This window comes from Tachyglossus aculeatus, chromosome 5, assembly GCF_015852505.1.
Source record: "Tachyglossus aculeatus isolate mTacAcu1 chromosome 5, mTacAcu1.pri, whole genome shotgun sequence".
Lineage (NCBI taxonomy): Eukaryota > Metazoa > Chordata > Mammalia > Monotremata > Tachyglossidae > Tachyglossus > Tachyglossus aculeatus.
Window position 1 is genome coordinate 55,291,310 of NC_052070.1, and position 26,928 is coordinate 55,318,237.

The 26,928-nt window shown below is 46.3% G+C and overlaps 1 protein-coding gene and 1 non-coding gene across 2 annotated transcripts in view; one reads left to right on the forward strand and one right to left on the reverse strand.

Annotated features, from left to right (window-relative positions):
• The window catches only part of LOC119928816 (protein-arginine deiminase type-1-like), a 70,533-nt gene that overhangs the window by 37,919 nt on the left and 5,686 nt on the right, over positions 1-26,928 (forward strand). The window contains exons 8-14 of the mRNA XM_038747334.1: positions 865-968; positions 3,743-3,866; positions 4,665-4,772; positions 8,315-8,466; positions 15,352-15,496; positions 19,476-19,569; positions 24,931-25,010. Of these exons, the coding sequence (XP_038603262.1) occupies positions 865-968; positions 3,743-3,866; positions 4,665-4,772; positions 8,315-8,466; positions 15,352-15,496; positions 19,476-19,569; positions 24,931-25,010 (807 nt within the window). The remainder of the gene's footprint in view (positions 1-864; positions 969-3,742; positions 3,867-4,664; positions 4,773-8,314; positions 8,467-15,351; positions 15,497-19,475; positions 19,570-24,930; positions 25,011-26,928) is intronic.
• On the reverse strand, positions 2,814-2,951 carry LOC119928994. The gene has a single exon (XR_005451138.1). It is a non-coding gene; the product is annotated as a small nucleolar RNA SNORA7 (small nucleolar RNA).

A 26,928-nucleotide genomic window follows, 5' to 3' on the forward strand; every position in this document is an offset into this window, starting at 1 on the left:
TGTCAACCTACACTATTATCCTCTCCCAAGGAGAAGCAAAGTAACCTAGTGAAATGGGCACAACCCTGGGAGTCACAGGACCTGGGTTTTAATTCCAGCTCCGCCACTTTACTTGACCTTGGGCAAGTCACTTAACTTCTCTCTGTCTCAGTTACCTCATCTGTAAAATGGGGATAATAATAATAATAATAATAATAATAATAATAATAATAATAATAATAATAATAATAATATGTGGTATTTATTAAGCACTTACTATGTGCCAGGCACTGTTCTAAATGCTGGGGTAGATACGAGCTAATTGGGTTGGACAAAGTCACTGTCCCACATAAGGCTCACAGTCTTAATCCCCATGCCCGTTGTTGGGTAGGGACCGTTTCTATATGTTGCCAACTTGTAGTTCCCAAGTGCTTAGTGCAGTGCTCTGCACACAGTAAGCACTCAATAAATATGATTGAATGAATGAATGAATGAATGAGAGAACTGAGGCCCAGAGAAGTTAAGTGATTTGCCCAAGGTCACACAGCAGGCAGGCAGCAAAGCCAGGATTAGAACCGAGGTCCTTCTGATTCCCAGGCCTGTGCTCTGTGCGCTAGGATACGATTAAGACTGTGAACCACAAGTGGAACATGGACTGTGTCCAACCCGATTATCTTGTATCGACCCCAGCTGTTAGTACAGTGCCTGGCCCATAATAAGTGTTTAACAAATACCATAAAAAAGGGCCTAGTTTTGTGCAAAGCACACATTAAGTGTTCAGTAAATATCATGGATTGATTGTGTGCATCAACCCCAGCACTTGGCACATAGTAAACGTTTAACAGATACCAGAGCCATTATTATCTGGTCACTTGTGTCCTGCAGGATTTCCTCAAGTCTCCGATTTTCACCGACTCAGTGGTGTTCCGGGTGGCTCCTTGGATCATGACCCCAAACACCCTCACCCCGCTGGAGGTATTCGTGTGCAGGTGAGGATCATCTGGGCTCCTTCTTCTGGGCTGCTCTGGTTGCCTTCCCAGCTTTCTCACTCCTAGATTTTCCTCCACTCCTGGGCATGCAGAAAACCATCACTGGACTCTAACAAGAGCCAGGATTTCTTCCAATCCTGTCCCAGTGGCTTGCCCCATAAATGCTGATCCAGGGCCAGTTGACTCACCCTTTCATGATTTTCAGGCCAACAGCTCACTTGAGGAGAGTGGGCAGGGAATGTGTCCGGTATATTGTTATACTCTACTCTCCCAAGTGCTTAGTACAGGGCTGTGCACACAGCAAGCTCTCAGTAAATACAATTGACTGATTATGCTGCAGTATGATGGACTATTGGCAAGAATTTATAGATACTGAAGCTGTTTATATTCTGTAATTAGTAGAAAAAGTAATAGTGTTTATTAAGCCCCTATTGTGTGCCTAGCATTCATTCATTCAATTGTGTTTATTGAGCGCTTCCTGTGTGCGAAGCACTGTACTAAGTTCTTTAGAAAGTATAATACAAGAACAAACAGACACATTTTCTGCCCACAACAAGCTCACAGTCTAGAGGATTGCACTAGGCCTTGGGAAAAAATTCACAGTGGCTCAGTGGAAAGAGCCTGGGCTTGGGAGTCAGAGGTCATGGGTTCTAATCCCGGCTCCACCACTTATCAACTGTGTGACTTTGGGCAAGTCACTTAACTTCTCTGTGCCTCAGTTACCTCATCTGTAAAATGGGATTAAGACTGTGAGCCCCACGTGGGACAACCTGATCACCTTGTATCCTCCCCAGTGCTTAGAACAGTGCTTTGCACTTAATAAGTGCTTAACAAATGCCATCATTATTATTATTATTAATGAGCCATAGTTATTGGCCCCCAAGGGGCTCATAATCTCCGAAGGAGAGGAGAGCAGGGATTTGCAGGGCAGGCAGAGAAGGAAAGTAGAAACAATAGAATATAAAAATAACAGATTAGGAGCTCCATGTGGGACAGGACTATGTCTGACCTGATGATCTTGTATTTACCACAGCATTTACTAGAGTGCTTGGCACATAGTAAGTGCTTAACAAACACCATTAAAAAAAGAATATAAGGACTGAAAGGCCATTATGAGCAGGGAACCTATCTACAGGCTCTGTTATATTCTCCCAGGTGCTTAGAATAATGCTCAACACCCGGTAAGTACTCAATAAATATCATTAATTGATTGATTGATAAAGTCAAGGACAAAGTCAATATTAAAAATATAAAGAAAGAGACCAGTAGGGCATCGTGGTATGGGGAGTAGAATTTTGGGTTCTCATTCATTCATTCATTCAATCGTATTTATTGAGCACTTAACTGTGTGCAGAGCACTGTACTAAGCACTTGGAAAGTACAATTCAGCAATAAAATTATGTCTTATGTCCTTTTCCTCCCAAGGCCCAAGGCGCCCAGGGGAGATGGGGGCATCTCCTTCTCCGGGTTTTTCATTCATTAATTCATTTATTTGTTCAATCATTCAGACATATTTATTGAGCACTTACTGTGTGTAGAGCACTATAGTAAGCTCTTGGGAGAATACACTATAACAATAAACAAGCACATTCCCTGCCCAGAACAAGTTTACAGTCTAGAGGATGTTGTTGTTGTTGTCTTATGCTGTCGAATCGTGACCAACCCATAGCGACGCCATGGACACATCTCTCTCAGTTCCATCTGCAATCGTTCTGGTAGTTTGTCCCTCGAGTTTTCTTGGTAAAAATACGGAAGTAGTTTACCATTGCCTCCTTCCACGCAGTAAATGAGTCTCTGCCCTTGACTCTCTCCCGTGCCACTGCTGCCCAGCAGAGGTGAGCTTTGATTTGTAGCAGGTTGCCTTCCACTCACTAGCCACTGCCCAAGCTAGGAATGGAATGGATATGCTTCTGCCTGACTCTTCCTCCTGTAGTCGAGACTGGTAGAGTACTGGAAACTCTCCAGGTGTGACCCTGAGAGGTGCTAGAGGGGGAAACAGACATTAATATAAATGAATAAATGACAGATATGTACATAAGTGCTGTGGGGCTGGGAGGGGGGATGAATCGAAGGAGTAAGTCAGGGCGATGCAGAAGGACATAGAAGAAGAGGAGAGTAGGACTTAAGCAGGGAAAGCCTCTTGGAGGAGGTGTGCCTTCAGTAAGGCTTTAAAGCAGGAGAGAACTATTGTCTGCTGGATGAGAGACAGTTTAGATTCTCCCCAGACTGACGGGAGAAACAGCCTCCTCTGAGGCCTGGAGAATGGATGAGGAGACTCTTCTAGGTCTTCAGAATCACCAGTCAGCTTGAGACATGGGAATACAATTGAGCCCATTGTTCCAAAGTCACCACCTTAACCCAGTCCTCATATGGAATCTCCCAAGAAGGTTTCTGTGGTCTGAGGGGCATAAACAACAGAGGCGGGATAGTAAAACCTTTCTGACATTCCCTTTGCTTATTGTTATTGCGGATGATCACCACAGAACTCAATAGCCGGCTCCGTTGATGTCACCTTTCACCCCGTGAACTGGAGACACCCTCCGCTTCTTAGCTCGTTGGCCCCTGTCCGCCCCAGTGAGTAGTCAGATTCTTGGGTATTTTTATCTCCGTCTTATGGGTGTAGAAACTGAGTCATAGAGTGAGGAAAGGCCCCAGGGATGAATCATGGAAAGAGAGTGGGGACTAGAATCCAAGAATCGTGGTTCCCAAATGACACTGCTCAACTCCCATTCTCCCCTCTTCTTCCCACCGTTCCTCCTGACCCTGTTGCTCAGCCTCGATGACAGTGGTAGCTCCAATGTCGAGTTTTTGGAGGCTGTGGCCTACTTGGCACTGAAGGCCAATTGCCAATTGACCATCTGTCCCCTGGTGGAAAATCGGAATGACCGCTGGATCCAGGTAAGGGAATTTAAGGGGCCCAAACCTGGGAGAAGCCTGCTAGGGATATGCCTGAGTAGGGGACTTTGGAAAGGGGCCAGAACTTTGGGATCCCAAGTAAGCTTCACCTTCCTGGAGTTGCCAAGCAGGAGTGAGTTGGGTGCCAGGATTCTTGGGGCTGTTTTCCAGTTTTCAGCAAAGGACAATTGTGCCATCCCAGCCTCTTTCTGCCTCTCAGTTCAATTCAATTCGATTCAATTCAATTCAATTCAATTCAATTCAAAATTCAATTCAATTCAAAATTCAATTCAATTCAATTCAATTCAATCGTATTTATTGAGCGCTTACTGTGCGCAGAGCACTGTACTAAGTGCTTGGGAAGTACAAGATGGCAACATATAGAGACGGTCCCTACCCAACAGTGGGCTCACAGTCTATACTCTTCAGCCTCAGAGAAAAACGATTGGCTGAGGAGCAAGGCTGGGAGATGGGGAGGTGAGGAGTGTCTTGATTATCTTGATTCTCCAAGCACAGCCCAGCACAGGCCAGAATCAGAGACCCATCAGAGTGGAGAGAGGTAGTCTGGTCCATCACCCTGTCATTGAAGCAGGACCACCACAGTTGAGGGGAATGTCTTTCTGAACTCCCTTCAGACATGGGGATCTCTCCCCCCCAACCCCCACCAGGCATCTGCTCCAACAATGATCACCTCTCCCTATCAAGAAGGTCTTCCTGGGGCCTAACCTGAGTCCCTTCTGCAGTAAAGTCTCTCCTGTGGTTCTTGATGATGTCACCCTGTTCTCTCTCTGCCCCTCACAGGATGAGATGGAGTTTGGCTATGTTGAAGCACCTCACAAATCCTTCCCTGTCGTCTTTGACTCCCCCAGAAACAGAGGATTGAAAGACTTCCCCTTTAAAAGGGTCCTGGTATGTAGCAGGGATTGTTCCCCACTTGTCTATAGTACTTATTAAAAGCTCATAACATGTGAAGCACTGTTCTAAGCACTGGGGCAGATACAAATTAATTAGGCTAGATAAAGTCCCTGTCACACATGTGGCGCAGAGTCAAGTAGGAGGGAGAACCAGTGATAAATCCACATTTTACAGTTGAGGAAACTGAGGCACAGAGAAATGAAGTGACTTGCCTAAGGCCACACAGCAGACAAAGAGCTGGAATTAGAATCCAGGTCATCTGGCTCCCAAGGCCTGTGCTCTTTCCTTTTAGACTGTGAGCCCACTGTTGGGTAGAGACTGTCTCTATGTGTTGCCAATTTGTACTTCCCAAGTGCTTAGTACAGTGCTCTGCACATAGTAAGCGCTCAATAAATACGATTGATTGATTGATTGATTTCCACTAGGCCATGTTGCTTCCCAGGGTGAGCAAGTTCTCTGGGTGGGTCTCTCCAGAACACGGGTGCCTTCGTCTCTCCCAAACATGTGTGACAAAGGGGATTTGTGTCAGGGAGAATGGGAATGTGAGGAGGAAAAGAGGAGACAGAAATCCAGAAAAGGTGCTCTTTCCCAGGAAAAGTCGCACATGCGCGCACACACACACACACACACACACACACACACACACACCGATCAGTCAATGGTATTTATTGAGTGCTTACTCTCTGCAGAGCACTGTACTAAGTACTTCGGATAATACAATACAAAGGAGTTGATAGACAGGATTGCTGCCTTCAAGGAGCTGGCTGGATCAGACTGCCTGAAAGTAGATTTCACAGTGCATGGAGGCAGGTGTAAATCATATGCAAATGACCTGGAGGTAATCATTAGCCTTTTCGGGAGTCTCTTAGTGGAGACTGCTGATTGAGGAGAATAATAATAATAATAATAATAATAATGATGGTATTTGTTAAGCGCTTACTATGGCAAAGCACTGTTCTAAACACTGGAAAAGTTACAAGGTGATCAGTTTGTCCCACGTGGGGCTCAGAGTCTTAATCCCCATTTTACAGATGAGGTAACTGGGGCACAGAGAAATGAAGTGACTAGCCCAAAGTCACACAGCTGACAATTGGCGGAGCCGGTATTTGAACCCATGACCTCTGACTCCAAGGTGGAGCTCTTTCCACTGAGCCATGCTGCTTCTCGAGCACAGAATCCTGCTTCTCATAGAATCCTAGCATTGGATGGTACCTCAAGAGTTCATCTGGTCCAGTCCCCTGACTCAGATGCCACCAAAACCACCTGGGAGAGAAGACTCCTGGTGACCCTGAGATGAGTTTCTCAGCTCCGTTTGGGTCCAGGGCCTGCTCCTGCTTTTTTACTTCCTCTGGAGACTTCCAGCAGATTAGTGGGGAGGGGAGGAGCTGAAGACCTGGCTGAGGGACATCAAGAGTGACTCTTCTTTCCTTTCTGGTGACACAGAGCTGTGGCCCAGCTGTGGTTAGAAGAAAGGTTTAAAAACTCCCTTAGAGTGACCCCTCCCTTAATAGCCCCACTGCTTCAGGCTGATTTTCACCATATTTTTCAGGATCTGGGGACTCAATAATAATAACAATGATAATGAGGAGCCGCATAGCTCAGTGGAAAGAGCACGGGCTTTGGAGTCAGAGGTCATGGGTTCAAATTCCGGCTCTGCCAATTGGCAGCTGTGTGACTTTGGACAACTCACTTCACTTCTCTAGGCCTCAGTTACCTTATCAGGGAAATGTGGATTAAGACTGTGATCCCCCTGTGGGACAACCTGATCACCTTGTACCCTCCCCAGCATTTAGAACAGTGCTTTGCACATAGTAAGTGCTTAATAAATGCCATTATAATTATTATTATTAATGGAATTTGTTAAGTGTTTACTATGGGGGAGAACAAGTATTGACTCCCCATTTGGCAGATGAGGGACTGAGGCCCAGAGAAGCACAGTGACTTGACAGAGGTCACACAGCAGACAAATGGCAGAGCCAGGACTAGGACCCAGGTCCTCTGATTCCCAGACCCAGGCTCTTTCCACTAGGCCACTATGCTTCACTTGGCTCCTTCCCAGGCCAAGCTGAGCCCCCCCAAAATGGAACCTGGGGAAGTACCTCCCCTCCCACCCCCCATCCATACACACCCCAATTGAGCAAATCCAAATGAGATAAGTCTCAAAGCTGGCCCTGCCCCATAACCTCCATTTTCCCAGGAGCAGGGGAATCTGTGAGCCTATTGGATATCGGGGATATTGGAGAGTAAAAGATGTTGGAAATCCTGTGAATGACTCACTTCCAGGAATCATTCTCAAGCCCTGAATGTAGAGGAATGTGGACTGCATTCTTTCAAGGCTGGACTCATTGAATGCCGTATTAGAGAAAATCAGGGGTGTCTCAGACAGGAAGGCATCAAATTCTAGATTAAGTTTCCTGCCCTTCCACAGGTGGCTCTTTGAGTCCTTTCAGCAGCCAAGGGTTAGTAGCAACGACTAGTACAGTCCGAGCTGATGTATTCAAACCGGGATGGTACATATTGGCTTTCAGGCTTTGTTTTAGCCTGGGAAATTTACAGTTGGTCTGGAAGGATTGGACAATCTATCCATCAATCAGTGGTATTTATTGCGCGCTTACTACTACTAATAATAATTATGGCATTTGTTAAGCACTTACTATGTGCCATGCACTATTCTAAGCGCTGGGGTAGATACAGGGTAATCAGGTTGTCCCATATGAAGATGATAGCATTTGTTAAGTGCTTACTATGTGCCAAACACTGTTCTAAGCAATGAGGGAGATAGAAGGTAACCAGGTTGTCCCACATGGGGCTCACACTTTTAATCCCCGTTTTACAGGTGAGGTAACTGAGGCACAGAGAAGTTAAGTGACTTGACCAAGATCACACAGCAGACAAGTGGCGGAGCCGGGATTAGAATCCATGTCCTCTGACTCTCAAGCCCCTGCTCTTTCTACTAAGCCACGCTGCTTCTCTACTATGTGCAGAGCACTGTACTAAGTGCTTGGGAGAGTACAATATAACAAAATTAGCAGACATGTTCCGTGTCCATAAGGAGCCTACAGAGGTCAGGAAAGGAAGTGTGGTCTAGTGGAAAGAGCTTGGGACTGGTGGTCAGGAGACCTGGGTTCTAGTCCAGACTGTGCCACTGGCCTGCTTTGTGGCCTTGGGTAAGTCACTTAACTTCCCTGTTCCTCAGTTTCTCCTTCTGTAAAATGGGAGATTCAATACCTGTTTTTCCTCTCTTTCAGACTGTGAGCCTCCTGACAGGGACTGTAATGTCCACACGATCAGATTATCTTGAATCGACCCCAATGCTTAGTGCTTCATAAACCCCATGAGCTTCCAGAGAGGTAGACTGGTTGGGCCCCCTCAGAGCAGGACAGGGAAGGTAGAGAGAGGGGAAATCAATCGACAATTCCACTGGGCTTTGGGACTCTGGTCTGGAGCCCATTGGCTTCTCGATTCTTAGCAACGATCGGCTGTTCTTGACCTTCTCTGCGGGTGGGATGGGTGTGGGGGGAATGTCTCTTCTCCAGGGTCCAGATTTCGGTTACGTGACTCGGGAGCCAGAGACCGGGCAAGCCTCCAGCCTCGATTCCTTCGGCAACCTGGATGTGAGCCCCCCGGTCAGTGTCCGTGGGAAGGAGTACCCCCTGGGACGGATCCTCATCGGCAGCAGCTTCCCCAAGTGAGGAAGGGTGGGGGGACCCCGGGGGCACCTTCACAGCTGGGGATGGGACGTCTCAGCATGGTGTCCCCTGGAGGAGCTTGGGGGTGGGTGACTGTGACTGCCTGAACTGCAGATGTTTAGGCATTTTTTTTTTATAGCATTTGTTAAGTGCTTACTGTGAGCCTGGCACTGTACTAAGCTTTGGAGTAGATACCAGCTAATCGGGTTGGACACAGTTCCCGCCTTACATGGGGCTCACAGTCATGGGGCTCACAGTTTTAATCCCCTTTTGACAGATGAGTTAACTGAGGCCTAAAGAAGTTAAATAATAATAATAATAATGATGGCATTTGTTAAGTGCTTACTAGGTGCAAAGCACTGTTCTAAGCGCTGGGGAGGTTACAAGGTGATGGGGTTGTCCCACAGAGGGCTCACAGTCTTAATCCCCATTTTACAGATGAGGTAACTGAGGGCCAGAGAAGTTAAGTGACTTCATCATCATCATAATCAATTGTATTTATTGAGCGCTTACTGTGTGCAGAGCACTGTACTAAGCGCTTGGGAAGTACAAGTTGGCAACATATAGAGACAGTCCCTACCCAACAGTGGGCTCACAGTCTAAAAGGGGGAGACAGAGAACAAAACCAAACATACTAACAAAATAAAATATATAGAATAGATACGTACAAGTAAAATAAATAAACAAATAAATAGAGTAGTAAATATGTACAAACATATATACATATATACAGGTGCTGTGGGGAAGGGAAGGAGGTAAGATGGGGGGATGGAGAGGGGGACGAGGGGAAGAGGAAGGAAGGGGCTCAGTCTGGGAAGGCCTCCTGGAGGAGGTGAGCTCTCAGTAGGTCCTTGAAGGGAGGAAGAGAGCTACCTTGGCGGGTGGGCAGAGGGAGGGCATTCCAGGCCAGGGGGAGGACGTGGGCTGGGAGTCGATGGCGGGACAGGCGAGAACGAGGTACGGTGAGGAGATTAGTGGCAGAGGAGCGGAGGATGAGGGGTGGGCTGTAGAAGGAGAGAAGGGAGGAGAGGTAGGAGGGGGTGAGGTGATGGACAGCCTTGAAGCCCAGGGTGAGGAGTTTCTGCCTGATGTGCAGATTGATTGGTAACCACTGGAGATTTGCCTAAAGTCACACAGCTGACAATTGGCAGATCTGGGATTTGAACCCATGACCTCTGAGTCCAAAGCCCGTGCTCTTTCCACTGAGCCAGGCTGCTTCTCTAAGTGACTTACCCAAGGTCACACAGCAGACAGGCGGCAGAGCAGGGATTAGAACCCAGGTGCTTCTGACTCTTAGGCCTGTGTCTTATCCACTAGGCCATGCGGCTTCTCGATTCCTGGCAGTGACTGGCTGTTCTAGACCCTCTCTGTGGAGGCGGGCTGGGGAGACTGTCACCATTCAACTCCCCAGTCGGTAGACACAGGGTGTGAAATGGAAGATGTGAAGAAAGGGGTGCCAACTGTCTTTCTAATAATAATAATAACAATAATAATAATAATAATAATGGCATTTCTTAAGTGCTTACTATGTGCAAATTATTATTATTATTATTATTATGGTATTTGTTAAGCACTTACTATGTGCCAAGCACTGTTCTAAGCGCTGGGTAGACACAGGGTAATCAGATTGTCCCATGTGAGTGGTCACGCTTTTAATCCCCATTTTACAGATGAGGCAACTGAGGCACAGAGAAGTCAAGTGACCTGCCCAAGGTCACACAACAGACATGTGGCAGAGGCAGAATTATAACCCACATCCTCTGACTCCCTACTCCATGCTTTTTCCACTGAGCTATGTTGCCGATTTGTACTTCCAAAGTGCTTAGCACAGTGCTGTGCACACAGTAAGTACTCAATAAATATGAATGAATGAATGAATGAACTGTCACGCTGCTTCTCCATCAATCAATCAATCAAATCAATCAATGGCACTTACTGTGCGCTTACTGTGTATGGAGCACTGTACTAAGTGGTCAGTACCACCACTTCTGCCCAGGTTGTGGCAATTCATTCATTGTCGTATTTATTGAGTGCTTACTGTGTGCAGAGCACTGTACTAAGCACTTGGGAAGTACAAGTTGGCAACATATAGATACGGTCCCTACCCAACAGTGGGCTCGCAGCAAAGCACTGTTCTAAGTGCTGGGGAGGTTACAAGGTGATCAGGTTGTCCCATGTGGGGCTCACAGTCTTAATCCCCATTTTACAGATGAGGGAACTGAGGCACAGAGAATAATAGTAACAATAATATTGGTGGTATTTGTTAAGCGCTTACTAAGTGCAAAACACTGTTCTAAGCACTGGGGGGTTACAAGGTGATTAGGTTGTCCCACTTGGGGCTCACAGTCTTAATCCCCAATTTACAGATGGGGTAACTGAGGCACAGAGAAGTTAAGTGGCTTGCCCAAGGTCACACAGCTGACAAGTGGCAGAGCCGGGAAGTTAAGTGACTTGGCCAAGGTCACACAGCTGACGGAGCTGGGATTTGAACCCATGACCTCTGACTCCAAAGCCCGGGCTCTTTCCATTGAGCCACGCAGGGCCTGCAGGTGACAGGACCTAGAACAGCCCCATCCCTGCCCCGGCATAGAGGGGTCAAGCTGTCTATCCGCAGGCCAGAATCCCGGAAAGCAACCGAGTGTGCCTCTCCAGCCGGGATACTCTGGTTTTTGGTCTTTGACGCGGTTCCAGGAAGGGGTGTCCATGAGGACTGAAGCACTTCAACCTGGTCCTGGCTGGGGGACAAAGAGCAAAGCGTCAGCCTACAGCTCCAGGAAACACGCTGGTCCAGGAATCGGCTGCTCCGTGTCAGTGCTCGGCTTCATCCCGACCTGGCTTGGAAGGCCTCGGGAAGGGCGGGAGCCAGCTGTAGCCCCTCCCAGCTGTGCCCTTCAGGAGCCGGAAACACGCTCCAGTCTGTAGGTCAATCGTATTTCAGGGTGGCTCAGTGGAAAGAGCGTGGGCTTTGGAGTCAGAGGTCATGGGTTCAAATCCCGGCTCCGCCACTTGTCAGCTGTGTGACTTTGGGCAAGTCACTTAACTTCTCTGCGCCTCAGTTACCTCATCCGTAAAAGGGGATTAAGACTGTGAGCCTCCCGTGGGATAACCTTATCACCGTCTAACCTCCCCAGTGCTTAGAACAGTGCTTTGCACGTAGTAAGCGCTTACTAAATGTCATTACATTACATTATATTATATTATATTATATTATATATTATTATATATTATTTTATGTTATATGATATGATATTGCATTATATTTATTATGTCATTATATATTATATTATATTATATTATATTATATTATATTATATTATATTATATTATATTATATTATATTATATTATATTATATTATAATATCACGTTATGTTATTTATTATATTACATTACATTACATTACATTATATTATATATTATATTATATTATATTACATTCTATTCTATTCTATTCTATTGTATCATAATATATTATATCATATTGTATCGTATTATATTGTATTATGTTATATTATATTATATTACATCACATTATATTATATTATATTATTATATCATATAATATCATATAATATTATTTTATATTATTATATTATATTATTTTATATTATATTTTATATTACTATTCTATTCTATTCTATTCTATTCTATTCTATTCTATTCTATTTATTGCATGCTTACTGTGTGCAGAGCACTATACTAAGCTCTGGAAAGAGTACAATGCAACAATATAATATACACATACCCTGCCCACAACAAGCTTGTATATGTATTGATTACTCTGTGGAGAGCACTTTATTAAGTACTTGGGAGAGTGCAGTAGAAGAATTACTAGGCACGAGCCCTGCCGTCATAAAGCTTACAGTCAGGGAGACCTACACCTAAAAAACTTCTAGGTAGGGGAAGCAACAGAGGGCAAAATATGTACATAAGAAGGGAGTGAGTACTTAAGGGCTTAAAGGGTAAGGACTAAAGTGCAGAGGTGGCTAAGTAGGGAGGGGACATGAGGGATTAGTCGGGGAGGGCTTCCTGGAGGAGAAGTAATTTTAGTAGGGCTCTGAAGATAGGGAGACTCGTAGAAATCTGAATGGGGGTCGGGAACAGGCAGCTTTGAGAAGGAGTCACAGGCCAGTAGGGTAACGGGGAGAATCCGTGAGCCCCATGTAGGACAGGAATTATGTACCACCTGATTATCTTGTATCTACCCCTGCTGTTAGTACAGTTCTTGGCACACAGAAAGTGCTGAACAATTACCATCACTGTCATTATTATTCCAAGGTAAATCTAGCTATTTTCTCATTTACATCAAATTTCATGTTTGCCCTTTCCCTGCCAGGGCATTATTATCATTTTTTCAATGGTTTTTGAGCCCCATGTGGGATATAGACCACATCCAACCTGATTAACTTTTATCTACCCCCGTACTTCGCATAGTGTCCGAAACATAGTAAATGCCTAACGAATACCATATATATCTACATATTTTCCTCTTTCTTTGGCACCAGGCCATAATCCTGCAGGAAGGGCTTTTCCAAGCTGGCATCGTTCAGCCCATTTCCAGGGAAAGGGGGTGGGTCTTGTCCCCTCTTTGGGAAAAAGGGGCGCTGGGGTCAGAAGCCCTCAAACTAGGGGCTGGGCAGATTCCCTGGACTCCAGGCCAGTGGATGGATCTGCCTGCCTTGGAAGCGGGGATGGATGGTCTGGGTGATCATCATCATCATCATCAATCGTATTTATTGAGTGCTTACTATGTGCAGAGCACTGTACTAAGCTCTTGGGAAGTACAAATTGGCAACATATAGAGACAGTCCCTACCCAACAGTGGGCTCACAGTCTAAAAGGGGGAGACAGAGAACAAAACCAAGCATACTAACAAAATAAAATAAATAGAATAGATATGTACAAATAAAATAAATAAATAGAGTAAAAAATATGTACAAACATATATACATATATACAGGTGCTGTGGGGAAGGGAAGGAGGTAAGATGGGGGGATGGAGAGGGGGACGAGGAGGGGAGGAAGGAAAGGGGTTAAGTCTGGGAAGGCCTCCTGGAGGAGGTGAGCTCTCAGCAGGGCCACCTGCTGTTGGTGATTCCACCAACAGATGGCACTAGGGTAGTGGCTGAGGACTCATTCATTCATTCAATCGTATTTATTGAGCGCTTACTGTGTGCAGAGCACTGTACTAAGCGCTTGGGAAGTACAATTCATTCATTCATTCATTCATTTGTATTTATTGAGCGCTTACTGTGTGCAGAGCACTGAGACGGTCCCTACCCAACAACGGGCTCACAGTCTAGAAGGGGGGGACAGACAACAAAACAAAACACGTAGACAGGTGTCAAAACTGTCAGAATAAATAGAATTATAGCTATATGCACATCATTAGTAAAATAGAGTAGTAAATCCCAGAGGCCCTCTCTGCAAAAGTGCAGAAAATGTTACTTGGCCCGCAAGATATCTTCATAAAGTCGCGTGTCTTCTGGGGTAGTCTGACCTCGGGGTTGATTTTCTAACACCTAAAGAATTCTTGGAAGCTCCTTGAAGGCAGGGATCATATTTACTAACTCTATTGTCCTCTTCAAATCAATCATTGATCACTGGTATGTATTTGCTAATGGGTTCAGCTACCATCTTTATACGGATGATTTCGAAATTTACATCTGCAGCCCTGAACTCTTTCCTTCCCTGCAGTCTTGCGTTTCTTGCTTTCAGGACATCTCTACCTGGACGTTCCAACAACACCTCAAACTTTACATGTCCAAAACAAAACTCCTCATCTCCCAACCCAAACCCTATCCTCCTCATTTTTCGCATCACTGTAGATGGTCCGCGCACAGTCAGCTCTCAATAAATACCACTGATTGTTGGACTGATTGAGCACTATGTGCAGAGCACTGTGCTAAATGCTTGGGAAAGTACAGCAGAGTTGGTGGACACATTTCCCTCTCCTTTCCCCACAGCAGACCAGCCCATCCCCCATTCCTCTTTACCAGGAGATATCCCCTGTAAGCCCCTTTTCCCCTTTAAACAGCTCTCCTTGGGCATATCTCTAGACTGTAAGCTCGATGTGGGCAGGAAATGTGTCTGTTTATTGTTGCATTATACTCTCCCAAGTGCATAGTGCCTGGCACATAGTAAGCATTTAACAAATACCATTATTATTATTAGTAGTAGTACAGTGCTCTGCACACAGTAAGTGCTCAGTAAATATGATTGAGTGCATTTTCTAACCTGAGAGACTCCGGCAGAAACTCTGAGACTCCTTTCCCTGCTAGTGAACCACTTCCCGCACCAAGTCCCACAGCAGGGTGTTCCTGTCCCCCCCTTTCCTTCTCCCCTGTCTTCCACTGGGGGTTGGGGGATCAGTGCTTAGAACAGTGCTCAGTGCTTAGAACAGTGCTTGGCTCATAGTAAGTGCTTAATAAATGCCATCATCATTATTATTATTATTATTAGAGGTGCTCAGGGTCCAGTAGGGAAGGACCTGAGAGGGGAAATATTCTCCCCCAAGTGCTTAGTACAGTGCTCTGCACCCAGTAAACACTCACTAAATAGCATTGATTGATTGCTATTCAGAACATCATTTGGATTTGGGAGGGACCCTGTTGCTCTTCCCACTAGAATAGAGCTTGGGAATTATTCAGGAGGGCCCAGCAAGGAGAAGGGAGAAGATCCCAGCCTGGAATGGCTGCAGTCTGGACAATGTCCACTCAGTGCACTAGATGGTACCTGCTGCCTGGCCTGGGTCTGGAGAGCCTCTTTTAAGCAGGCCCAGGTCCAGATTGTGGCTTTGGAGTTGCCCCGGTGAGCAAAGCCTCCCCCCGCTGCCCTGACCCTCTAACGCTGCTCTCTTCCTTCCTCCTTTCCCTCTGGGGACCAGGACAGGTGGCCGGCGGATGGCCAAAATCATCCGGAACTTCCTCTACGCGCAGAAGGTCCAGGAGCCCATAGAGCTGTACTCTGACTGGCTTTCTGTGGGTCATGTGGATGAATTCCTGACCTTTGTCCCTGCCCCCGGCCAAAAGGTGAGACTGCCCACAGGGATTGCCATCCCTTCCCCCTGCTGTACTTTTAGTGGGATCTGATGCCAGCAACTCCACGGAATGGGAGGGCAGGTTTCCCACGCACAAGGTAGAACAATGCAACATGCAGGGTAGAACACAAGTGAATACATATGATGGAGTATGTATTATTACATATTACATATATTTGTAGTTCCCAAGCACTTAGTACGGTGATCTGCACACAGTAAGCGCTCAATAAGTACGATTGAATGAATGAATGAATAAGCAAGGGGTACTAGTTCATTCATTCAATCGTATTTATTGAGCACTTACTGTGTGCAAAAATTGTACTAAGTGCTTGGAAGATGACAAACAGACACATTCCCTGCCCATAATGAGCTTATAGTCTAGAGTGGGGGAGACATTCATATAAATAAAGGAATTATAACTATGTACATAAGTTCTGTGGGATTGGGAGGGGGAAAGAACAAAGGGAACAAGTCAGGGTGACATAAAAGGGAGTGGGAGAAGAGGAAAGGAGGAGCTTAGGGAGGGTCTCCTGGAGGAGATGTGACTTCCAATACAGCTTTGAAGTGGGGGAGAGCAATTTTCTGTCTGATATGAGGAGGGAGGGCATTCCAGACCAAAGGCAGGATGGGGGCAGAGGTCAGCAGAGAGACAGGCGAGGTGGAGGCACAGTGAGAAGGTTAACCCTACAAGAGCAAAGTGTGAGGGTTGGATTGTGGTAGGAGAGTAGCGGGAGGAGGGAGTAGTGGGAAGAGGGAGGATATGACTGACCTCCAGGGCCTAATCATCATTCATTCATTGAATCGTATTTATTCAGCACTTACTGTGTGCAGAGCACTGTACTAAGTGCTTGGGAAGTACAAGTCGGCAACACATAGAGACAGTCCCTACCCAACAACGGGCTTACAGTCTAGAAAGGGGAGACAGACAACAAGACAAAACATATAGACAGGTGTCAAAATCATCAGAACAAATAGAAATAAAGCTATATGGTCATCATTAACAGAATAGAGTAGTAAATATGTACAAGTAAAATAAATAGAGTAATAATTCTGTACAAATATATACAAGTGCTGTGGGGAGGGGAAGGAGGTAGGGTGGGGGGGGATGGGGAGGAGGAGAGGAAAAAGGGGGTTCAATCTGGGATTAGGTCCTTCTGACTGGGATGGGGTAGATGGATAATAATAATAAAGATAATTATAATAATTGTGATAGTTGTTAAGTGCATACTATGGGGCAGGTACTGTATTAAGCACTGGCGTAGGTACAAGATAATGAGGTTGGACACAGTCCCTGTCCCACCTGGAGCTCATAATCTTCATCCCCATTTTACAGATGAGGGAACTGAGGCCCAGAGAAGCAAAGTGCCTCGTCCCAGGTCCCAGAGCAAAGTGGTGGAGGCGGGATTTGAATTGGGACGAGGCAGGTTTACTACTAGTCACTGGTCAGTTTACTAGCAGTCAGTCAGTCATTTATTGAGCACTTACTGTGTGCAAAGCACTGTACTAAGTACTTGGGAAAGTACAATAGAACAATATAACAGACACATTCCCTGTCCACAGTGAACTTACAGTCAGTGAGTTTGGGTTTTGGTGCTACCTTGCCCTGAGGGAGATGGATAGACTAGGTGACATCTCCAAACCAAATTCTGTGATTGGCTTTGGCTTTGAACCACAGTCTCATTTTCCTGGGAAGGAAGCATTTACTCCTTCCTCTACGCCTCATTCCCACAAACCCTGCTATTGATCCTCTCATGAGGCACTGAATGGAAACCCACTACTCTCTCATCTGCTCTCATTATAGTTGATTATTTAAGACAGAGGGACAACTGGAATCTGAGTCCAATCCCTCTACTCTCTTCTCTCTCTGGAAGCTGTCTTCCACTAAGCCATGCTGGGAAACAGTATGGCCTAGTGGAAAGATCCTGGGAGTCAGAGGACCCGGGTTCTAATCCTGGCTCTGCCACTTTTTTGTTGTGTGACTTTAGCGTCTCTGTGCCTCAGCTTCTTTATCTGTAAAATGGGGATTAAATCCTTCTTTGATTACTCTCCCTAGACTATAAGCTCATTGTGTCAGGGAGCTTGTCTACAACTCTGTTATATTGTACTCTCCTAAGGGTTAGTATAGTGCTCTGCACACAGTAAGCACTCAATAAATATGAGTGATTGATTAGAGTGTGAGCCCCTGTGGTTCAGAACTTGTGTCCAACCTGATTATCTTGTACCTACGCCAGCACTTAGTAAGAGGCTTGGCATAGAGTCAGTGCTTAGCAAGTACTGTAATTGTTATAATAATAACAATAGTAATGGCATTTATTAAGCACTTAGTGCTAAAGCATCATCATCATCATCATCAATCGTATTTATTGAGTGCTTACTATGTGCAGAGCACTGTACTAAGAGCTTGGGGAGTACAAATTGGCAACATATAGAGACAGTCCCTACCCAACAGTGGGCTCACAGTCTAAAAGGGGGAGACAGAGAACAAAACCAAACATACTAACAAAATAAAATAAATAGAATAGATATGTACAAATAAAATAAATAAATAAATAAATAGAGTAATAAATATGTACAAACATATATACATATATACAGGTGCTGTGGGGAAGGGAAGGAGGTAAGATGCATTGTTCTAAGTGCTGGGGAGGTTACAAGGTGATCAGGTTGTCCCACGTGGGGCTCACAGTCTTAATCCCCATTTTACAGATGAGGTAACTGAGGCACAGAGAAGTTAAGTGACTCACCCAAAGTCACACAGCTGACAATTGGCAGAGCTGGGATTTGAACCCATGACCTCTGACTCCAAAGCCCGTGGTCTTTTCACTGAGCCACGCTGCTTCTCTGCTGTTATAAGAATAAGACCATGAGCACAGCAACCCCAGTGGTCCGGACCAATGGTCTCTCCAGTCCAGTTTTCTGCCTCCCACAGAGATGACAAGATTCTTGAAAGAACCTTGTACAGCAGTGTGGCCTAGGGGAAATATCATGGACCTGGGACTCAGAGGACCTGGATTCTAATCCTGGCTCCACCACTTGCCTGCTGCGTGACCTTGGGGAAGTCACTTAATGTATCTGTGCCTCAGTGTCTCCATCTACAAAATGGGGATTACCTGTTCTCCCTCCTACTTAGACTGTGAGCTCCATGTGGGACCTGATTATCTTGTATCTACCTCTGCGTTGAGTACAGTGCTTGGCACATAGTAAGTGCTTAACAAATACCACAATTATGATGATGATGATGATGATGGTGGTCTTCTAGATAACCAATCACATAACTAGGGATAGACCATCTAACTTTTCCCTCTTGATCATTAACTGATCCAAACCCCTCTAGAAATAATTGGCAGTTTCTGCCTGCTCAGCTTCTGGTAGTTCCCAGTCCCCTGTGCTTTTCACTGCTATCATCATCATCATCATCAATCGTATTTATTGAGCGCTTACTGTGTGCAGAGCACTGTACTAAGCGCTTGGGAAGTACAAATTGGCAACATACAGAGACTATGTGAAAAAGTGAGTAAGATGCAGTGTAGCCTAGTAGATAGAACACAAGTCTGGGAGTCAGAAGGACCTGGGTGCTAATCCTGGCTCCATCACTAGTGGGCTGTGTGACCTTGGGTGAATCATTTAACTTCTCTGTGCCTCAGTTACCTCATCTGTAAAGTGGGGATTAAGACTGTGAGCCCCATGTGGGACAACCTGATTACCTTGTATCTACCCCAGTGCTTGGAACAGTGCCTGGTATAAAACAAGCACTTAACAAATACCATTTTTTTGAAAAAAGGACATTCCTTTCTTTTGAGTATATGGTCAACAAGCTCCTGTCAGTGTTTCTCCCTTGTCCTGCAGTTGAGGGACTTAGTGAACAGATCTTTATCCAGACCCTTGGTGATTCTGGGGAACCTGGGTGAAAATGTCACTGGAGAAACGAGCAAGGAAACCCCCCCTCCCTCAGTCTTTCTCTTCCCTCGCAGGGTTTCCGGTTACTTCTGGCCAGCCCCAACGCCTGCTTCAAACTGTTCCAAGAGAAGAAGGATGAGGGCCATGGAGATGCCGCCCAGTTTGACGGTGAGTTGCTATTAAATATAATAATCTCTGGCACTTCTCTGAAGCCTTTCATCATTGGAGCTCCAGGTGCTATATAAACATTGTTTAAGCATCGCACCTGACATTTTCATTCCGCCTTCATCTGAAGATCTCTTGGCGCATGCTACAAACCTTAATTAATTCTCTAAACACCCCCGTATGAGGTAGGAATGATAATTCTCATTTTATAGGAGAGAACTAAGAAACAGAGAAGTTAAGTGATGTAACCAAGACCATACAGCAAAGCCCCAAACTGCCAGGCTTCTGCCCTGGGGAGGGGACTTAGTCCAGCACGTTTTTTAAAAAAATTGGTATTTGTCAAGAGCTATGTGCCAGGCACTGTACTAAGTGCTGGGGTAGATACAAGATAATCAGGTTGGACACAGTACCTGTCCCTCTTGGGGCTCATAGTCTTAATCCCCATTTTATAGATGAGGTAACTAATAATAATAATAATGATGGCATTTATTAAGCGCTTACTATGTGCAAAGCACTGTTCTAAGCACTGGGGAGGTTACGAGGTGATCAGGTTGTCCCACGGGGGGCTCACAGTCTTCATCCCCATTTTCCAGATGAGGGAATTGAGGCCCAGAGAAGTGAAGTGACTTACCCAAAGTCACCCAGCTGACAACTGGTGGAGCCGGGATTTGAACCCCTGACCTCTGACTCCAAAGCCCGGACTCTTTCCACTGAGCCACGTGGCTTCTCATGCTGCTTCTGCAGTCAGTATACCTGACTGCGCTTAGTACAGTGCTCTGCACACAGCAAACGCTCAATATATACGACTGAATGACTGCACATCCGCTACTCTTATGAGGGACGGGCAGGGACAAAAAAGAGATATCCGCTTGCCCGCTTCTACATCACTTAACTTCTCTGGGCCTTGGTGACTTCATCTGCAAAATGGGGATGAAGACTGCGAGAGAATAATAACAATAATGGTATTTGTTAAGTGCTTACTATGTGCCAAGCACTGTTCTAAACAGTGGAGTAGATACAAGGAATTCAGGTTGTCCCAAGTGGGGCTCACAGTTTTAATCCCCATTTTCCAGATGAGGTAACTGAGGCACAGAGAAGTGAAGTGACTTGCCCAAAGTCACACAGCTGACAAGTGGCAGAGCTGGGATTAGAACCCACAACTTTTGACTCCCGAGCCCGGGCTCGTTCCACTAAGCCACACTGCTTCTTGCTCAAGGTTGCCCAGCAAACAAGTGGCAGAGCCAGGATGAGAAGCCATGCCCTCTGATTCCTAATCCCGTATTCTTTCTACTAGACCAAGCTGCTTCTCTAGAATTTGTGGAAGCCGTGCTTTTATTTTAATGAATTTGCTAAGCGCTTACTATGTGCCAGGCACGTTACTTGTCCCACATAGAGCTCACAGTCTTAATCCCCATTTTTTACAGATGAGGTGACTGAGGCCCAGAGAAGTGAAGTGACTTGCCCAAGGTCACACAGCAGACAATTGGCAGAGCTGGGATTAGAACACAGGTCCTTCTGATTCCCAGGCCCATGCTCTATTCACTAGGCCACTGAGATCTTGCCTGCACCTGCGGGCTCAGGGTAGCTCAGGAACGAAACCGCAGCATGGATCGGTGGAAGGGTGGGAGGCATCCTGGTAGTGCTGCTTAGTACTTTGACGTGGTGTAACACTACCCGGGTTTCAGACCTTCCCAGCCCTGCTAAGAAGGGTGTGGGCAATGTGTTGTGGCAGGGGAATCATGAGAGAAGTGCAATTTGAAGATTTGGAGTGGAGAAAACAAACACACTGCCGGGAGAGACTGCTGCCAGACAATGCAGGTGGCACCGGACTGGAATTTTTGCTTTATTCAGAGGGAAGTGGGTGGCCATTGGAGGTTTTTGAGGAGGGGCATGATGTAACCTGAATGTTGTTTGTAGGCGATACATGCTCCTGTTTGTAAGTTAGGCCGAAGAGGGGAGAGGCCTTGAGGCAGTGGTTTGGGTAAGGGTAACTATTACAGTAATCTGACAGGTAGGAGTGAGGGTTTGAAGGAAGGATGGGGGGGAGGGAGCAGATAATAATAATAATGAAGGCATTTGTTAAGCACTTACTATGTGCAAAGTGCTGTTCTAAGCGCTGGGAGATCCTCAGCCTGCAGAGTGCCCTGCTCCCTCCATGTTAGGGGTATAGAGATGGGGGAAGACCCCCTCATACCCCTCCCTGGTGGCCCCAGATCTCCTGGCCTCAGAGAACAGAAGCAAGACCAGAGTTCACTCAGTTATATCAGCAGCTCGAGAAAATAGAGCACATGCTGCTTAGTCAGTCAATCATTTATTGAGCGCTTACTGTGTGTAGAGCACTGTACTAAGCACTTGGGAGAGTACAATATAGCAATAAACCAACATATTCCCTGCCCACAATGAGCTTGTAAGGTCTAGAAGGGGAGCCAGACATTAATACAAATAAATAAATAAATTACAGATACATAATAGCCGTGGATCTGGGAGAATCCAGCACTGAGAGTGGCTGGCTCTTCTTTGTGTTCCACCACTCAGTGGCTTTTATTGAGCACTCACTCTGTGCAGAGCACTGTACTAAGTGCTTGGGAGAATTCAGTATAACACTTGGAGACTTCCCTCTGCCCCAACATATCTTCTCCTTGAGGTTGTCTGTAATATGACCAATGACCTCTCTGCTCTAAGCTCAAGACCTCCCCAAATCAGAGAGAACTGAAAAGCAGTGTGGCCTAATGGAAAGACTACCGGCCTGGGACTCAGAGGATCTGGGTTCTAATGCTGGATGTGAGCTTGTCCCTTAATTTCTCTGGGCCTCAGTTCCCTCACCTGTAAAATGGGGATGAAATACCTGCTCTCCCTCCTCCTTAGACTGTAGGCCCCATGCGGGACAAGCAGCATGGTGTAGTGAGTGGATAGAGCATGGGCCTCGGAGTCAGGAGGTCATGGGTTCTAATCCTGACTCTGCCACTTAACAATTGTGTGACCTTGGGCAGGTCACTTTACTTCTCTGTGCCTCAGTTACTACACCTATAAAATGGGGAGTGAGACTGTGAGCCCCACGTGCCACAGGGACTATGTCCAACCCGACTTGCTTGTATCTACCCCAGCACTTAGTTCAGTGCCTTGCACATAGTAAGTGCTTAACAAATACCATAATTATTATTATTATTATTGTGTCTGACCTGATTAACTTGTATCTATCCCAGTACTCAGAACAGTGCTAGACACACACAGTACGAATTTCAGAGCTTAATACAGTACCTGGCACACGGTAAGCACTTAACAAATGCCATAATAATAATAACAATAACAATTATTGGGAGAAGCAGCGTGGCTCACTGGAATGAGCACGGGCTTTGGAGCCAGAGGTCATGGGTTCAAATCCCAGCTCCGCCAATTGTCAGCTGTGTGACTTTGGGCAAGTCACTTAACTTCTCTGTGCCTCAGTTACCTCATCTGTAAAATGGGGGTTAAGACTGTGAGCCTCATGTGGGACAACCTGATCACCTTGTAACCTCCCCAGAGCTTAGAACAGTGCTTTGCACATAGTAAGTGCTTAATAAATGCCATTATTATTATTAATTGTTATTATTAACAAATACCATAATTATTAACTACCATCCCCCAGTTCATTCTCTTCTCTCTCTGTCTCTTGCTCGCTCCCTCTTCCTCTCTCCCTTTCCCTCTATACTCATTGACGGGAGGCTTTTCTGAATTTTCCACACCTCAATTTGATTCAGTCTTTGGACTTAAAATCACCAAGTTTAATGAGCACTCAAGGGATCAGCTGGTCCAGCCCCCTGCCTCTAAATTGAAGTAACCATTGATGCCTGAGTACAGTGATTTGTAGGTGTTCTGTTCAGAGCTGTCCTGCCTTGGGGTGGCTGCTCTCTGGCTGGTTTACAGCTGACTGAGGAGGGGCATCTGGGGCCTGGCTAATCAACCTGGATGCAGGCAGACTCTTGTAAAGCATTTACCGCAGGGCAATTTTCTCCTTTTATTCTCCTGCCTTACAAGTTTGCTCCTGGGGGGACCCAGGTGCCCTTCTTGACTCACCCTTCAAAACTGGCTGGGGGGAGGAGGGTTCATTCATTCATTCAATCATATTTATTGAGCGCTTACTGTATGCAGAGCACTGTACTAAGAGCTTGGGACGTACAAGTCGGCAACATGTAGAGACGGTCCCTACCTAACAATGGGCTCACAGTCTAGAAAGGGGAGACAGACAACAAAACAAAACATGTGGACAGGTGTCAAGTCATCAGAACAAATAGAAATGAAGCTAGATGCACTTTATTAACAAATAGAATAGTAAATATGTACAAGTAAAATAGAGTGATAAGTCTGTACAAACATATATACAGGTGCTGTGAGGAGGGGAAGGAGGTAGGGCGGGAGGATGGGGAGGAGGAGAGGAAAAAGGGGGCTCAGTCTGGGAAGGCCTCTTGGAGGAGGTTCTCCAAAAATGTTCCTGAATGGGGTGGGAGAGAATGGTGGTGTTCCCAAAGTGGGAAGAGCTGATGTGAGCTCCTCCTCCACGGAGTCGGTCAGTCAATGGTATTTATTGAACACTTACTATGTGCTTGGGAGAGTACAATATGACAGAGTTGGTAGACATGTATCCTGTCCACAATGGACTTACAGCCTAGAGAGGGAGACAGACATTAATATAAAAAATTTATGATATATACTTTATAGATGTGCACATGAGTGCTGGGAGCCTGAGGATGGGGTGGGGAGAGATACCAAATGCCCAAAGGTCACAGATCCAAGTGCATAGATGATACAGAAGGGAGGGAGAGCCGGAGAAAAGCGGACTTAATTGGGGAAGGCTTCCTGAAGGAGAGATGACCTTAATAAGGTTTTGTAGGTGGGGAGAGTACCATGGAGAGTGCTGAGAGAGAAATGGGGTGCCCTCCCTGCTCTTTGGGAATTCTATAATAGGGCTGCAGCCTTGGCCAATTCTTGTCTTCTCTTCAACTGGGGCCAACGAATCCACTTCTACTCTTTCCTTGTATGCTGACCATGCTCTCCACACTGCAATCAATCAATCAGTGGTATTAACTGAGCGCTTACTGTGTGAAGAGCACTGTTTTAAGCGTTTGGAAAAGTTAACTATAACAGAGTTGGTAAACAAGTTCCCTGTTCACAGAGAGTTTGCTGTCTAGAGGGTTCAGGCCACTCCCTCAACACTCAGCCCCAGAGGGTTTCCCCCTCTCCTGCCCACCCTCGTTGGTTTCCTGGGGATCTGGTAATTCCCTTAGTGCTCTTGCGCAGAAGGTTTTCCCTTCTGGCTACCCTTAGGGCCACCCTGGTTTGGAATTAGTGACTCTGGGAAAGCTGCTTCATGGGGCTTTTCTCTCCTAGGATTGAAAATAGTAAAGAAAGTCACCATCAATGAGATCCTGGAGGATGAGTCATTAAGAAGCGACAACCAATACGTACAGGTACAGGTCGGGCCTATGGGTGCCCCCGGGGGAGGAGGGGGAGCATACAGCTGGTCCCCCTCAGTGTGGGGTTAGGTTGGTGTGGGCTTCAATTAGGCAGGGTGGTCTTGGAGCTGCCTGATCCTAAGGAAGCCGTGGGAGCTGGGGAGGCGGGATGTGTGTGCTGGGAGAGCAGGGACAGAGAGCTGGAAAAGAGACAAGAAACTAGCATCATCAACGCCATCATCATCATTATCATCATCATCATTATCATCATCATCATCCTGGGATTGAGCATCCACACTTGTGTATGGTCCTATGCTAGGTCAATCAATCAATCAATCCTATTTATTGAGGGCTTACCGTGTGCCAGAGCACTGTACTAAGTGCTTGGGAAAGTACGGTATTATAGAGCTGGTATACATGTTCACTGTCCACAAGGAGATTACTGTCAAGGTGCTTTGGGGGCTTCCAGAAAAGCCTCCAGGATCTTCCAGACAAAGGGAAGAGTCAGGGGGGAATTAATGCACCTTCAGAAGACCAAGCCATGGGTGTGAGGAGGAAGCAGTGTGGCTTAATAGAAAGAGCACAGACATGGGAGTCAGAGGCCCTGGGTTCTAATCCTAGCTCTGCCACTTGCCCGCCGTGTGACCTCGGACAAGGCACTTAACCTCTCCGGCCTTAGTTTCCTTATCTGTAAAATGGGGGATTCAGTGCCCATTTTCCCCTCCACTTAGACTGAGCCCAGGGAGGAACAGGGACTGTGTCCCACCTGATTACCTTGTATCTACTTCAGTGCTTAGTACAACGCTTGGCACACAGTAAATACTTAACAAACAAATACGATGACATAAAAAGGAGTAGGAGTAGGAGGTGGAGTGAGAGTGAGGTAGAGAAGGAGAAGGAAAGAGAAGGAGAAGGAGAAGATGGAGGAGGAGGTGGCAGAATTGGGAATCAGTTCAGACCTAGTTGTGGACTGTGGCATTCCCAGAAGAAAGGGCACCTTGAAGCAGTACTGCTGCTACCTCAGCACTGGAGGAACCTCTCCTCACCCACCATGGCACTTTCGTATGTATCTTTATTCTCTGCATCTTCCTAGTGCATGTAGACTATTTTAGTGACTGCTGCTCCTCCTAGATAGTAAGCTCCTTGAGGACAGGGATCAGGTCTATTCATTCCAGGACTTTAGTACAGTGTTGGGCACTGAGTAAAGGCTCAACAAACACTTTTGATTGCTTAATTGATTGATGGAGAAGAGCTCTCCCTGAGCTGGGCTGCAGGCCCACCTGAATGGTGTGTGTGTGTGTGTCTGTGTGTGTTTGTGTGTGTGTGTGGTGAGTTGGGGAGAGGCAGAGCCAAGCCAGAGCTTGTTGGCATTGGGAAGTGGAAGCCGGACCCGGGTTGGAATCCTTGGTTCTTCCCTTTAAAGAAGCATCAGATGCCCTCTCCCCAGGCCAGTGCCCCTGCAGGGACAAGGCAAAGGAAATTAGGTCCTGTGGCTCTCCATATCCCTTCCAGACTTTTGGGAAAGGGTTGTGGCATAGAAAACTGCCAGGCCTATGGGCCCAAGAGCAAGGAGGGCCCAGCTCTCTGCCTGAACTGTTTGCAGATGAACCTTGGAGGTGGGGGTGATGCTGGCCAGCAGGCTAACACCTGGGCAGAGGGGCATTACAGGTCCCTGTGGTAGCCTCAGCACCTCTCTGAGAGCCTCTTGCTGCTGGAATTTGGGGAGAAGCCAGGCCTCTTCCCAGCTCCATTTGTCCAAGGTTCTGGGTGCTTGTCCTGGGGCATCCTGCCTCCCTGCCTCCCTGCCTGCCTGATCATCAGATCTGGGACTGATTAGCCCTGAGAGAGCCACAGAGCCAGCAGTGGGGTGGGGAGGAGGGGACTTTGGAAGAGCTGCATACATCCAGATTCCTGCCTTGACAGCTTCTCTGGA